The sequence below is a fragment of the Arachis hypogaea genome, chromosome 20 (assembly GCF_003086295.3).
Source record: "Arachis hypogaea cultivar Tifrunner chromosome 20, arahy.Tifrunner.gnm2.J5K5, whole genome shotgun sequence".
NCBI lineage: Eukaryota > Viridiplantae > Streptophyta > Magnoliopsida > Fabales > Fabaceae > Arachis > Arachis hypogaea.
The window spans coordinates 17249964-17264255 of record NC_092055.1 but is presented as its reverse complement, the minus strand read 5'-3'; the positions used below and the strand labels follow the sequence as shown (position 1 = coordinate 17264255).

The 14292-nt window shown below is 37.3% G+C and overlaps 1 protein-coding gene across 1 annotated transcript; it reads left to right on the top strand.

Annotated features, from left to right (window-relative positions):
* The first annotated feature begins 9220 nt into the window (after positions 1 to 9220).
* On the top strand, positions 9221 to 13871 carry LOC140182979 (uncharacterized). Its single transcript, XM_072230965.1, has 4 exons — positions 9221 to 9517; positions 12032 to 12721; positions 12821 to 12831; positions 13199 to 13871. Exons 1-4 carry the CDS (start codon positions 9221 to 9223, stop codon positions 13869 to 13871), a joined length of 1671 nt encoding a protein of 556 aa, XP_072087066.1.
* The last annotated feature ends 421 nt before the right edge of the window (positions 13872 to 14292 follow it).

The window sequence follows — 14292 nt, the reverse complement described above, 5'->3', positions numbered from 1 at the left end:
ATATAGACAATGTTTAATTGTTATACTTAGGAGTACTAAATTTTCTTAGGATACTATTGAAAGGAATTTTTGGCAAACTAATTGGTGCACAAATTGTAAATCACACTTTTCACAACTCGTACCACTAACCAGCAAGTGCACTGGGTCGTCCAAGTAATACCTTACGTGAGTAAGGGTCGAATCCCACAGAGATTGTTGGCTTGAAGCAATCTATGGTTATCTTGTAATTCTTAGTCAGGATATCAATTATAATTATCAGTTTGGATTGCGAAAAATAAAGGAGCATGAATTAAATACTTGTTATGCAGTAATGGAGAATATGTTGGAGTTTTGGAGATGCTTTGTCTTCTGAATCTCTACTTTCCCCCTGTCTTCTTCTTCACGCACGCAAGGTTCCTCCTATGGCAAGCTGTGTGTTGGTGGATCACCGTTGTCAATGGCTACCATCCGTCTTCTCAGTGAAAATGGTCCAGGTGCGCTGTCACCGCACGGCTAATCATCTGTCAGTTCACACTCATGTCGGAATAGGATCCATCGATCCTTTTACGTCTGTCACTACGCCCAACACTCGCGAGTTTGAAGCTCGTCACAGTCATTCAATCCTTGAATCCTACTCGGAATACCACAGACAAGGTTTAGAGTTTCCGGATTCTCAAGAATGCTGCCAATGAATTCTAGCTTATACCACGAAGATTCTGATTAAGGAATCCAAGAGATACCCATTCAATCGAAGGTAGAACGGGAGTGATTGTCAGGCACGCGTTCATAGATTGAGAATGGTGATGAGTGTCACGGATCATCACATTCATCATATTGAAGTGCGAATGAACATCTTAGATAGAAACAAGCGTGTTTGAATAGAAAACAGAAATAATTGCATTAATTCATCGAGACACAGCAGAGCTCCTCACCCCCAACAATGGAGTTTAGAGACTCATGCCGTCAAAGAGTACAAAGTTTAGATCTAAAAATGTCATGAGGTCCAAAATGAATCTCTAAAAGTTGTTTAAATACTAAACTAGTAACCTAGGTTTACAGAAAATGAGTAAACTAAGATAGATAGTGCAGAAATCCATTTTTGGGGCCCACTTGGTGTGTGCTGGGGCTGAGACTTGAGCTTTACACGTGCCTAGGCTATTTCCAGAGTTAAACGCCAGGTTGTAACCTGTTTCTGGCATTTAACTCCAACTTGTAACCTGTTTCTGGCGTTTAACGCCAGAATGCAACATGAAACTGGCGTTGAATGCCAGTTTACGTCATTTATCCTTGAGCAAAGTATGGACTATTATATATTTCTGGAAAGCCCTGGATGTCTACTTTCCAACGCAATTGAGAGCGTGCCATTTGAACTTCTGTAGCTCCAGAAAATCCATTTCGAGTGAAGGGAGGTCAGAATCCAACAGCATCTGCAGTCCTTTTTCAGCCTAAATCAGATTTTTGCTCAGCTCCCTCAATTTCAGCCAGAAAATACCTGAAATCACAGAAGAACACACAAGCTTATAGTAAAGTCCAGAAATATGAATTTTGCCTAGAAACTAATAAAAATATACTAAAAACTAACTAAAACATACTAAAAACTACATGAAATTACCCTCAAAAAGCGTATAAAATATCCGCTCATCACAACACCAAACTTAAACTGTTGCTTGTCCCCAAGCAACTAGACAAATAAAATAGGATGAAAAGAAATCAAGAAGCAATAATATCTCAGAGTTTTAAGTGAAGCTCAGATTCTAATCAAATGAGCGGGACTGGTAGCTTTTTGCTTCCAAACAGTTTTGGCATTTCACTTTATCCTTTGAAATTTAGAATGATTGGCATCCATAGGAACTCAGAATTTAGATAGTATTATTGATTCTCCTAGTTTAGTATGTTGATTCTTGAACACAGCTATTTTATGAGTCTTGGCCGTGGCCCTAAGCACTTTGTTTTCCAGTATTACCACCGGATACATAAATGCCACAGACACATAACTGGATGAACCTTTTTAGATTGACTTAGCTTTGCTAAAGTCCCCAATTAGAGGTGTCCAGAGTTCTTAAGCACACTCTGTTTTTGCTTTGGACCTCGACTTTAACTGCTCAGTCTCAAGTTTTCACTTGACACCTTCACGCCACAAGCACATGGTTAGGGACAGCTTAGTTTAGCTGCTTAGGCCAGGATTTTATTCCTTTTAGACCTTCCTATCCATTAATGCTCAAAGCCTTGGATCCTTTTTACCCTTTCCTTTTGGTTTTAAGGGCTACTGGCTTTTTCTACTGCTACTTCTTCTTCTCTCTTTTTTTTCTCTTTTTTTTGCTGCTTTTTCTTGCTTCAAGAATCAATTTCATGATTTTTCAAATCATCAATAACATTTCTCTTGTTCATCATTCTTTCAGGAGCCAACAATTTTAACATTCATAAAATTCAATATAAAAAATATGCACTGTTCACGCATTCATTCAGAAGACAAAAAGCATTGCCACCACATATAGATAATTAGAATTTTCCTTATTAAGAACTCGAAAAAAAATATTGCCTCCTTATAATAAAAATCTGCTATTTTATTCATGTTTGATGATGATGAGAAAAATAAATTATAGCTTAATTGGAGATAAAATCATAATAGAGATACTAATTACTACTACTCATATATAACTTCTAAGGTAAATTTCTAATAAGAACAATTATCACAGAGTTAAGGCTAAGATTAGAACTCAACAACCTTGAATTTGGGAGGTGGATGCCTCTTTAGTCTGTGGAGTGCTTGGCCCTTCAAGAGATAGTTTCTGGCACTTCAATTCCTTCAGTTCACGCCCTTGCTCTTCTTGTTCTCTAAGCAGTTTGTAGAGCATGCTATTTTGATTTTGCTGTTCTTCCTTCAGTTGATCCACAGCTTCTTGCAACTTGGTGACAGATGCTTCTAGGCGCTCCCAGTATTCAATTTGAGGGATTTCTGGGAGGAACTCCTGTGCTCTCCTCTTGATGGGTTTGTCCTGCACTTGTTGTCCTTCCATAGACTTTTTGGTGATTGGTAGCTCAACTGGGATGTACTCATCTACTCCCATTTTTATACCAACATCTTTACATAACAGAAAGACCAAGCTCGGATAAGCCAATCTGGCATCTTTGGAGTTCTTGTTTGCAATCTTGTAAAGCTCACAAGCAATTAGCTGATGAACTTCCACTTCTTTTTCCAGCATAATGCAATGAATCATCATTGCTCTTCTGATGGTGACCTCAGAGCGGTTGCTAGTGGGCAATATAGAGCGCCCAATGAAGTCCAGCCAGCCTCTAGTGACTGGTTTGAGATCTCCTCTTTTGAGTTGGTTCGGGGCACCCTTTGTGTTGGTTGTCCATTTAGCTCCAGGGAGACATATGTCCTCTAGGATCTTGTCCAAGTTCAGGTTTGATCTCATCATTCTCCTATTAAAGGAGTCTGGGTTATCTTGCAGTTGAGGCAGCTTGAAGATCTCCCTTATTTTGTCAGGGTGGGTGTGAACAATCTTCCCTCTGACCAGAGTTCTATAGTCATAGAATACGGTTCTCGCTATTCTCTGCCTGTCCGTCTGCCACAGATTTGCATAGAATTCCTGAACCATGTTTCTTCCCACCTTTGTTTCAGGATTAGCTAGGACTTCCCAGCTCTTGTTTCGAATTTGCTCTTGGATCTCCAGATATTCGTCTTCTTTCAGATCGAATTTAACTTCCGGGATCACTGACCTTAGACCCATTATTTTGTAGTAATGGTTTGAATGTTCTTTGGTTAAGAACTTCCCTTGATTCCAAAGTGGTTTTGGAATATTCTCTTTCTTGCCTCTTGAGTTGGTTTGTTTTCCCTTAGGAGCCATGATCTTAGTGGGTATTGGCTTAGTGATCACGGATAAACACACCAAACTTAGAGGTTTGCTTGTTCTCAAGCAAAAGAAAAGAAAGGAGAGGGATATGAGGAGAGCCAAGTCCGAATTGTGGAGGTGGGGGGGAGGCCAAACCAACATTTAAAGGGAAGGGGGTGGGTTTCGAAAATTGTTTGAAAAAGATATGATAGAAAAAGTGATTTGGAAAAGATAAGTATGATAGGAAAAGATGTAATTTAAAATTGAAAAGATATGAAAGATATTTGAAAAAGATAAATCTGAATTTTGAAAAAGATGTTGTGAAGATTTGAAAAAGATATTGATGAGTTGAAAAGATTTTAGAAGGAAAGGAGATAGAATTGTTTTGAAAAAGATATGAAAATAATTTGAAGAGGATAAAAAAGGGTTTATGAATTAAGATACATTTGATATCTTTTGAAAAAGGATTTGAAAAATTAGGATTTGTAACATGTTTGTGCAAGAAATCATGAATTGAAACATAAAAAATGGAAAAAATTTTGGATTGAAAACGAAATTGCCTACTCACCACAATCCTGGCGTTAAACGCCCAACTGCTGCATGTTTTGGGCGTTTAACACCCACTTGGCGCTTGGTCTGGGCGTTTAACGCCCAGCTGTTGCTTCCAGCTGGCGTTAAACGCCAGAAACTCCTTTGTCACTAGGCGTTTTTCTGAACGCCCAGGATGCTGTAAATCTGGCGTTAAACGCCCAGAAGCTGCTTCTTTCTGGCGTTTAACACCCAGATGGCTATCTCTACTGGCGTTTTCTTGCCAGTGAGCTCCTTTTTCTGTTTTGTGCTCTGAATCCTTCTGTAGCCCTGTGAACTTATGCAATTGATTCTTTACCTTGTTAATATTGAACTTATATGCTTTTAAAAATAAATAAAATGAAGAATAGAATAAAATAAAATAACAGAAAGAGTTTTGCTAATGGCTGGGTTGCCTCCCAACAAGCGCTTCTTTATTGTCTTTAGCTGGACCTTGCTGAGCTTTTTAATCTAGCTTCAGCCTTGAGTATTCCTGCTCAATATTGCCTTCAAGATAATGTTTGATTCTCTGTCAATTAACAATGAACTTCTTATTAGAATCAGTGTCTTGGAGCTCCACATAGCCATATGGTGACACACTTGTAATCACATATGGTCCCCTCCACCGGGATTTCAGTTTCCCAGAGAATAGCCTGAGCCTAGAGTTAAACAGCAGAACCTTTTGTCCTGGTTCAAAGACTCTAGATGACAACTTTCTGTCATGCCACCTTTTTGCTTTCTCTTTGTAAAGCTTGGCATTTTCGAAAGCAGTGAGTCTGAATTCCTCTAGCTCATTCAGCTGGAGCAATCTTTTTTCTCCAGCTAATTTGGCATCAAAGTTTAGGAATCTGGTTGCCCAGTAGGCTATGTATTCCAGTTCCACGGGCAGATGACAGGCCTTACCATACACAAGCTGGTATGGAGAGGTCCCTATAGGAGTCTTGAATGATGTTCTGTAGGCCCACAGAGCATCATCCAAGCTTCTTGCCCAATCCTTTCTATGGGTACTTACAGTCCGTTCCAGGATTCTTTTCAGTTCTCTGTTAGAGACTTCAGCTTGCCCATTTGTCTGTGGATGATATGGAGTTGCCACTTTGTGGCTAATTCCATACCGGACCATGGCAGAGTAAAGCTGTTTGTTGCAGAAGTGGGTGCCCCCATCACTGATTAGCACTCTAGGGACACCAAATCTGCTGAAGATATGTTTCTGGAGGAACTTCAGCACTGTCTTAGTATCATTAGTGGGTGTGGCAACAGCCTCTACCCATTTGGATATATAGTCAACTGCCACCAAAATATAAGTGTTTGAGTATGATGGTGGGAAAGGCCCCATGAAGTCAATACCCCATACATCAAACAACTCAATCTCCAAGATCCCTTGTTGAGGCATGGCGTAACCATGAGGCAGATTGCCAGCTCGCTGGCAACTGTCACAGTTACGTACAAACTCTTGGGAATCTTTATAAAGGATAGGCCAGTAGAAACCACATTGGAGAACCTTGGTGGTTGTTCGCTCACCTCCGAAATGACCTCCATATTGGGACCCATGGCAATGCCATAAGATCTTCTGTGCGTCTTCTCTAGGCACACACCTACGGATTATTCCTTCTGTACATCTCTTAAAGAGATAAGGTTCATCCCACAAGTAGTACTTTGCATCAGTAATTAATTTTTTCTTTTGTTGCCTGCTGTACTCCTTGGGTATGAACCTTGCGGCTTTATAGTTTGCTATGTCTGCAAACCATGGTGTTTCCTGAATGGCGAACAAATTCTCATCCGGAAAAGTTTCAGAGATCTCAATAGGGGGAAAGAACGCCCCTTCTACTGGTTCTATTCGGGACAGGTGATCAGCCACTTGGTTTTTTGTCCCTTTTCTGTCTCTTATTTCTATATCAAACTCTTGCAGAAGCAACACCCATCTTATGAGCCTGAGTTTTGAATCTTGCTTTGTAAGTAGATATTTAAGAGCAGCATGGTCAGTGTACACAATCACTTTTGATCCTACTAAGTATGATCTAAACTTGTCAATTGCATAAACCACTACAAGCAATTCTTTTTCTGTGGTTGTGTAATTTTTCTGGGTGCCATTTAAAACACGGCTAGCATAATAAATGACATGCAGAAGCTTGTCATGCCTCTGCCCCAATACTACACCAATGGCATGATCACTGGCATCACACATCAATTCAAATGGTAATGTCCAGTCTGGTGCAGAAATAACTGGTGCTGTGACCAGCTTAGCTTTCAGAGTTTCAAACACCTGCAGACACTCTGTGTCAAACACAAATGGTGTGTCAGCAGCTAGCAGATTGCTCAGAGGTTTTTCAATTTTTGAAAAATCTTTTATAAACCTCCTATAGAATCCTGCATGCCCCAGAAAGCTTCTGATTGCCTTAACATTAGCAGGTGGTGGTAATTTTTCAATTACTTCCACTTTAGCTTGATCCACCTCTATCCCCTTGTTTGAAATTTTATGCCCAAGGACAATCCCTTCAGTCACCATAAAGTGACATTTTTTCCAATTCAAAACCGGATTAGTCTCTTGGCATCGTTTCAGGACTAGTGTCAGGTGATCAAGACAGGAGCTGAATGAGTCTCCATATACTGAGAAGTCATCTATGAAGACTTCTAGAAAATTTTCCACCATATCAGAGAAAATAGAGAGCATGTATCTCTGAAAGGTTGCAAGTGCATTACACAGCCCAAATGGCATCATTCTGTAGGCAAATACTCCAGATGGACATGTAAATGCAGTTTTCTCTTGATCCTGGGGATCTACTGCAATTTGGTTGTAACCTGAATAGCCATCCAAAAAGCAGTAAAAATCATGACCTGCTAGTCTCTCTAGCATCTGGTTTATGAATGGTAAAGGAAAATGATCCTTTCTGGTGGTTGTATTGAACCTTCTGTAGTCAATACACATGCGCCACCCTGTAACTGTTCTTGTAGGAACTAGTTCATTTTTTCATTATGAACCACTGTCATGCCTCCCTTTTTGAGGACAACTTGAACAGGGCTCACCCAGGGGCTATCAGAAATAGGATAAATAATCCCAGCCTCCAGTAACTTGGTGACCTCTTTCTGCACTACTTCCTTCATGGCTGGATTTAACCGCCTCTGTGGTTGAACCACTGACTTAGCATCATCCTCCAATAGGATCTTGTGCATGCATCTAGCTAGGCTTATGCCCTTAAGGTCACTTATGGACCACCCAAGAGCTGTCTTGTGTGTCCTTAGCACTTGAAGTAGTGCTTTCTCTTTCTGTGAATTCAAAGCAGAGCTTATGATTACTGGAAAAGTGTCACCTTCTCCCAGAAATGCATATTTTAGGGATGGTGGTAATGGTTTGAGCTCGGGTTTAGGAGGTTTTTCCTCTTCCTGAGGAGTTTCCAGAGGCTCTTTCAATTCCTCTGAATCCTCCAGATCAGGCTGAACATCTTTAAAGATATCTTCTAGCTCTGATTCGAGACTTTCATCCATGTTGATCTCCTCTACTAAAGAGTCAATAAGATCAACTTTCATGCAGTATTTTGGTGTGTCTGGATGCTGCATGGCTTTGACAGCATTCAACTTAAACTCATCCTTATTGACTCTCAGGGTTACTTCCCCCTTTTGGACATCAATGAGAGTTCATCCAGTTGCTAGGAAGGGTCTTCCTAGAATGAGAGTAGCACTCTTGTGCTCCTCCATTTCCAGCACTACAAAGTCAGTGGGGAAGGCGAATGGCCCCACCCTGACAATCATGTCTTCAATCACGCCTGATGGGTATTTAATGGAGCCATCAGCAAGTTGGAGACATATCCGGGTTGGTTTGACTTCTTCAGTTAAACCAAGCTTTCTGATAGTGGATGCAGGTATTAGATTGATACTTGCCCCAAGATTACATAGAGCTGTCTTGGTGCAATTACCCTCTAATGTGCATGGTATCATGAAGCTCCCGGGATCTTTAAGCTTTTCTGGGAAGCTTTTCAGAATGACTGCACTGCATTCTTCAGTGAGGAGAACTCTTTCAGTTTCTCTCCAATCCTTCTTATGACTCAAGATCTCTTTCATGAACTTGGCATAAGAAGGTATTTGCTCAAGTGCCTCTGCAAACGGAATCTTTATTTCAAGAGTCCTGAGATAGTCTGCAAAGCGAGCAAATTGCTTATCCTGCTCCTCTTGGTGGAATTTTTGAGGATAAGGCATCTTGGCTTTGTAGTCCTCAACCTTGGTTGCTGCAGGTTTATTTCCTACAGAGGTGGTTGGGAAAGCCTTTTTAGAGGGGTTGTTATCAGCACTTGTGTGTGTCTGATCCCTCATTGGCGTTTGAATGCCAGGGGTGGAAGCTGGATTGGCGTTGGACGCCAACTCCTTACCTGTTCATGGCGTTTGAACGCCAGAATTGAGCTTCCTTTGGGCGTTTAACGCCAACTCCTTGCTTGTTTGTGGCATTTGAACGCCAGAACTGAGCATGGGTTGGGCGTTTAATGCCAGCTCTCCATCCTTTTCTGGCGTTTGAGTGCCAGAATCATTCCTCTCTGGGCTCTTACTATCCTTAGAGGGATTCTGGATGATATTTTGCTCATCCTCTGTCAGTTGTTCTTTCCTTGGCTTTCTACTGTTCTGAAGTGAGATATTTAATGTTTTTCCACAATTGTTGATTGAGTTCAGCAACTTGTTCTGGAGGACCAAGTTTAGTAGACACTGCTTTGGCTTCTTCTTTTATGGAGGACTCACTGCTTATGTACAGATGCTGATTTCTGGCAACTATATCAATAAGCTCTTGAGAAGAGATTGGAGATGCCAAATTTTGTATTATTGTTGATGAAGCTAGAGATGAATCTAAAAAGGAGCAAATGGCCATTGTTTTGAGATTTGTTACTCTAGATGATTTTGTTAAAGAGAGATTTTTTTATCTTGTGCATGTCACTGATACTTGTGCAACAACTTTAAAGAAAGAATTGATTTCTGTCCTTTCTCATTATAATCTCCAAGTTGAAAATATTAGGGGTCAAGGGTATGATGGTGCTAGCAACATGCGGGGTGAGTCGAATGGTTTGCAAGCTTTGTTTCTTAAAGATTCTCCACAAGCATACTATGTGCATTGTTTTGCTCATAGGTTACAATTAGCATTGGTGTCAGCTTCAAGAGAGGTACTTCAAATACATGAATTTTTTACTCGATTAAACTCTATTGTTACTATCGTTAGAGCTTCTTCAAAAAGACATGATCAATTACAAGAAACTCAAGCAATTGAAAATGCAAACTTGGTTGCTCAAAATGAATTAGAAATAGGCAAAGGTGCGAATCAAATAAGCACTTTACAAAGAGTTGGGGATACTCGATGGAGCTCTCACTTTAATTCTATTTGCAGTTTGGTAAAAATGTTTACTGCTACCAATATTGTTCTCAATAATATCATTGAAGACAGGGGCGGAGCTAGGCTAACTATTTAGGGGGGCGGTGTTATATTTTATATTACTATTTCTATTGATAAAATTAAAAAAAATAAATATATAATCTCAATCAAAGTAAGACAATAATATATAAAAATTACCACTTACAGTTTTGTATCATGAAAAGGCTATTCGACGTTTTTTTCTATTTTCAAAATCATCTATAATTGAATTTGTGTCGAAAATAGCTGCTAATTCTTTTTCTATATAGATGACCAAATTGTCTGCAAGAAATTCATCAGCCATCTTACTTCGGAGTCTTGTCTTAACAATTTTCATTGCTGAAAAAGCTCTTTCTGTTGTTGCTGTAGACACTGGTAGAGTCAAAACAAGACGTATTAATCTATCAACCATGTGATAAGTTCTTGATTTTTCCGTTTCGTGCAACTTGTTGCACAATTCAAAAAGTGTACCAATGCCTTTCGAATGATTTGGTATATCATGCTGATAATGTTGCAACTGAGATTTCAAAATATTTAGCTCATTAGAAGGAAAGTCAAGGGGATAAAACTTCTCTGCCAACTTGCTGATTTCTTCAATATTAAATGATTTGAAAATGTCCTTAGGATCCAAAGCACAACTCAAAGTCAAAAGCTCTATTGTTTGCTCATTAAATCTACTATTCAACTCTTGTATTTGAGAGTCAATTGTTGCCAATAATACATATATTCGATAGTGATGCTCAACTGTCACACTTGATTGACGAGATCGACCTCTTCCAAAAACATATTGTGCACTCATATTAGGGACTTCAATTTCATGTTTTTCACAAAAATCTTTAACATTTGCAAGAAAATTGCACCATCCACCATCTCTTAATTGTTGAAGAAGTAACTTTGATGTAGAAACAATATGCATTGCATTAAGAATATCTTGAGATTGTTGTTGCAGTGCTTGGCAAAGAACATTAGTGATTCCCATAATCTCTTTCATCAAGTGCAAAGTGAAAACAAATTCAAATGACAATAATATTTTACTAACACCATAAGCCTCACCTCTTTGTGCATAAGTTGTCCCGTCTTCAATCAGGGGCGCATGTACATAGAAGTAAAGGGGGCAATGCCCCCCCCCCCAAATTTTAGTTTTTATTTAAAAAAAAAATTAGTCTAGCCCCCCTTTCTTTATTTCCCAGCACCCTCCCCCCTCTCTCTTCCAAAATTCTATCCAATCCCATTATCCCTTTTTTTTAATTCTCAACGTACAATCATTCCCTAATCCCATCCCCTTTTTTTATTTTCCAGCATACAACCAGTCTCTCCCTCTTCCCCTTCCCGCCTTGGCTTTCCAAAATTTCAGGTAACAACTTTTTCTATTCTTCTTCTTTATCTCTTTAATCTTCTTATCTTTTACAGTTTTACCTCTTTGACTCTTATTTTTTTGTTTTTTGCAGATTAAAAAAAAGATAGTAGTTTAACAAGTGATTTTTCACTCTTCTTTCTCAAAAAAGGTTCTATTTTTATTCTTTTTTATATATTTAGTTATTTACTTAATTAGTTAATTTATTATTATTTGTTAATTAAGTTTATGTTATTATATGTTAGTTTGTATATTTAGTTTTTTTATTAGTTAACTATTTAATTATAATTTTATATTATTTATACTAGGATGTTAGTATTATTGTTCTGAATTTTAATATTTTATTTCATATTGAAATATAATTTTTATATTTTATAAAGATTTAGACTGTAATTTACACTTTTTGCTAAATATATTTTTAATTATAGGAACTTATTTGGCCATTTGAATTATGAGTAAGTTCAAAACCATTGATACATTTTTTAAAAGAAAAGATCAAGAGAATGAAGATGCTTCTACTATTACTACTCCAATACTTGAGGGGTCATCAAATTTCATTACTTTAAGTTCTTCATTGAATAGCTCAAAGCGTCCACGACTTCTTCCAAATCAACTGGATGTTTTTCGTTTGGAAAGAGATCCTGAAATGCGACCAATGATTTGGAAGTTTCCTCCAAATAAAAGAGATGAAATCCGTCGGGCTTATATTAAAGTTGGGCCAAATCAACCAATTCTTGATAATTATCTATTTTCTGGTAATAAAAGTCATCGTAGCTTTCAAGCTTCATGGTTTAAATTGTTTTCATCTTGGTTAGAATATTTTATAGAAGATGATGCTATATATTATTTTCTGTGCTTTCTTTTTGCTAAGGAACCTTCAATCAATACGGGTTCAAATGCTTTTATTGAGAATAGTTTCAGGACTTGGAAAAAGTAAATAATGGAAAAGAATATGCTCTTTTGAATCACATTGGCAAAGGTCTTAACTCATTCCATCATAAGGCGCTGAAATCATGTGATGATTTGATGAAACAATCACAACATATTGACAGACTTCTTCATAAGCAAACATCAGAAGAGATTGAAAAGAATCGAATTCGACTAGGAGCATCTATAGATTGCATTATATGGTTGACATTTCAAGGTTGTGCATACAGAGGACATGATGAAAGCCAAAGTTCAAGCAACAGAGGTAACTTTTTGGAAATGTTGAAATTTTTGGGATCTTACAATGAAAGAGTGAAAAAGAATGTTTTGGAAAATGCTCCAAAAAATGCTAAGTATACTTCAAATGATGTCCAAAAAGAAATTCTACATATTCTTGCTACTAAGGTGAGAAATTCAATTAGAGAAGAGATTGGAGATGCCAAATTTTGTATTATTGTTGATGAAGCTAGAGATAAATCTAAAAAGGAGAAAATGGCCATTGTTTTGAGATTTGTTACTCTAGATGGTTTTGTTAAAGTGAGATTTTTTGATCTTGTGCATGTCACTGATACTTGTGCAACAACTTTAAAGAAAGAATTGATTTCTGTCCTTTCTCATTATAATCTCCAAGTTGAAAATATTAGGGATCAAGGGTATGATGGTGCTAGCAACATGCGGGTGAGTGGAATGGTTTACAAGTTTTGTTTCTTAAAGATTCTCCACAAGCATACTATGTGCATTGTTTTGCTCATAGGTTACAATTAGCATTGGTGGCAGCTTCAAGAGAGGTACTTCAAATTTATGAATTTTTTACTCAATTAAACTCTATTGTCACTATTGTTAGTGCTTCTTCAAAAAGACATGATCAATTACAAGAAGCTCAAGCAATTGAAAATGCAAACTTGGTTGCTCAAAATGAATTAGAAACAAGCAAATGTGCGAATCAAATAAGCACTTTACAAAGAGTTGGGGATAATCGATGGAGCTCTCACTTTAATTCTATTTGCAGTTTGATAAAAATGTTTACTGCTACCAATATTGTTCTCAATAATATCATTGAAGACGGGACAACTTATGCACAAAGAGGTGAGGCTTATGGTGTTAGTAAAATATTATTGTCATTTGAATTTGTTTTCACTTTGCACTTGTTGAAAGAGATTTGGGAATCACTAATGTCCTTTGCCAAGCACTGCAACAACAATCTCAAGATATTCTTAATGCAATGCCTATTGTTTCTACATCAAAGTTACTTCTTCAACAATTAAGAGATGGTGGATGGTGCAATTTTCTTGCAAATGTTAAAGATTTTTGTGAAAAACATGAAATTGAAGTCCCTAATATGAGTGCACAATATGTTTTTGGAAGAGGTCGATCTCGTCAACCAAGTGTGACAGTTGAGCATCATTATCGAATAGATGTATTCTTGGCAATAATTGACTCTCAAATACAAGAGTTGAATAGTAGATTTAATGAGCAAACAATAGAACTTTTGACTTTGAGTTGTGCTTTGGATCCTAAGGACAATTTCAAATCATTTAATATTGAAGAAATCAGCAAGTTAGCAGAGAAGTTTTATCCCCTTGACTTTTCTTCTAATGAGCTAAATATTTTGAAATCTCAGTTGCAACATTATCAGCATGATATACCAAATCATTTGAAAGGCATTGGTACACTTTCTGAATTGTGCAACAAGTTGCAAGAAACGGGAAAATCAAGAACTTATCACATGGTTGATAGATTAATACGTCTTGTTTTGACTCTACCAGTGTCTACAGCAACAACAGAAAAAGCTTTTTCAGCAATGAAAATTGTTAAGACAAGACTCTGAAGTAAGATGGCTGATGAATTTCTTGCAAACAATTTGGTCATCTATATAGAAAAAGAATTAGCAGCTATTTTCGACTCAAATTCAATTATAGATGATTTTGAAAATAGAAAAAAACGTCGAATAGCCTTTTCATGATACAAAACTGTAAGTGGTAATTTTTATATATTATTATCTTACTTTGATTGAGATTATATATTTATTTTTTTTTAATTTTATCAATAAAAATAGTAATGTAAAATATAACACCGCCCTCCTAAATAGTTAGCCTAGTTCTACCTCTGGACTGATTGCTAATAAAAATATAAAAAAAATACTAGAAAAGTATTAGAATTTATTGTTTTAATAACTATTCAGTTATTAATTTAATTTTTTTAATATAATAAATGATTATATATTTTATCTTATTTTTTAAATATTAATA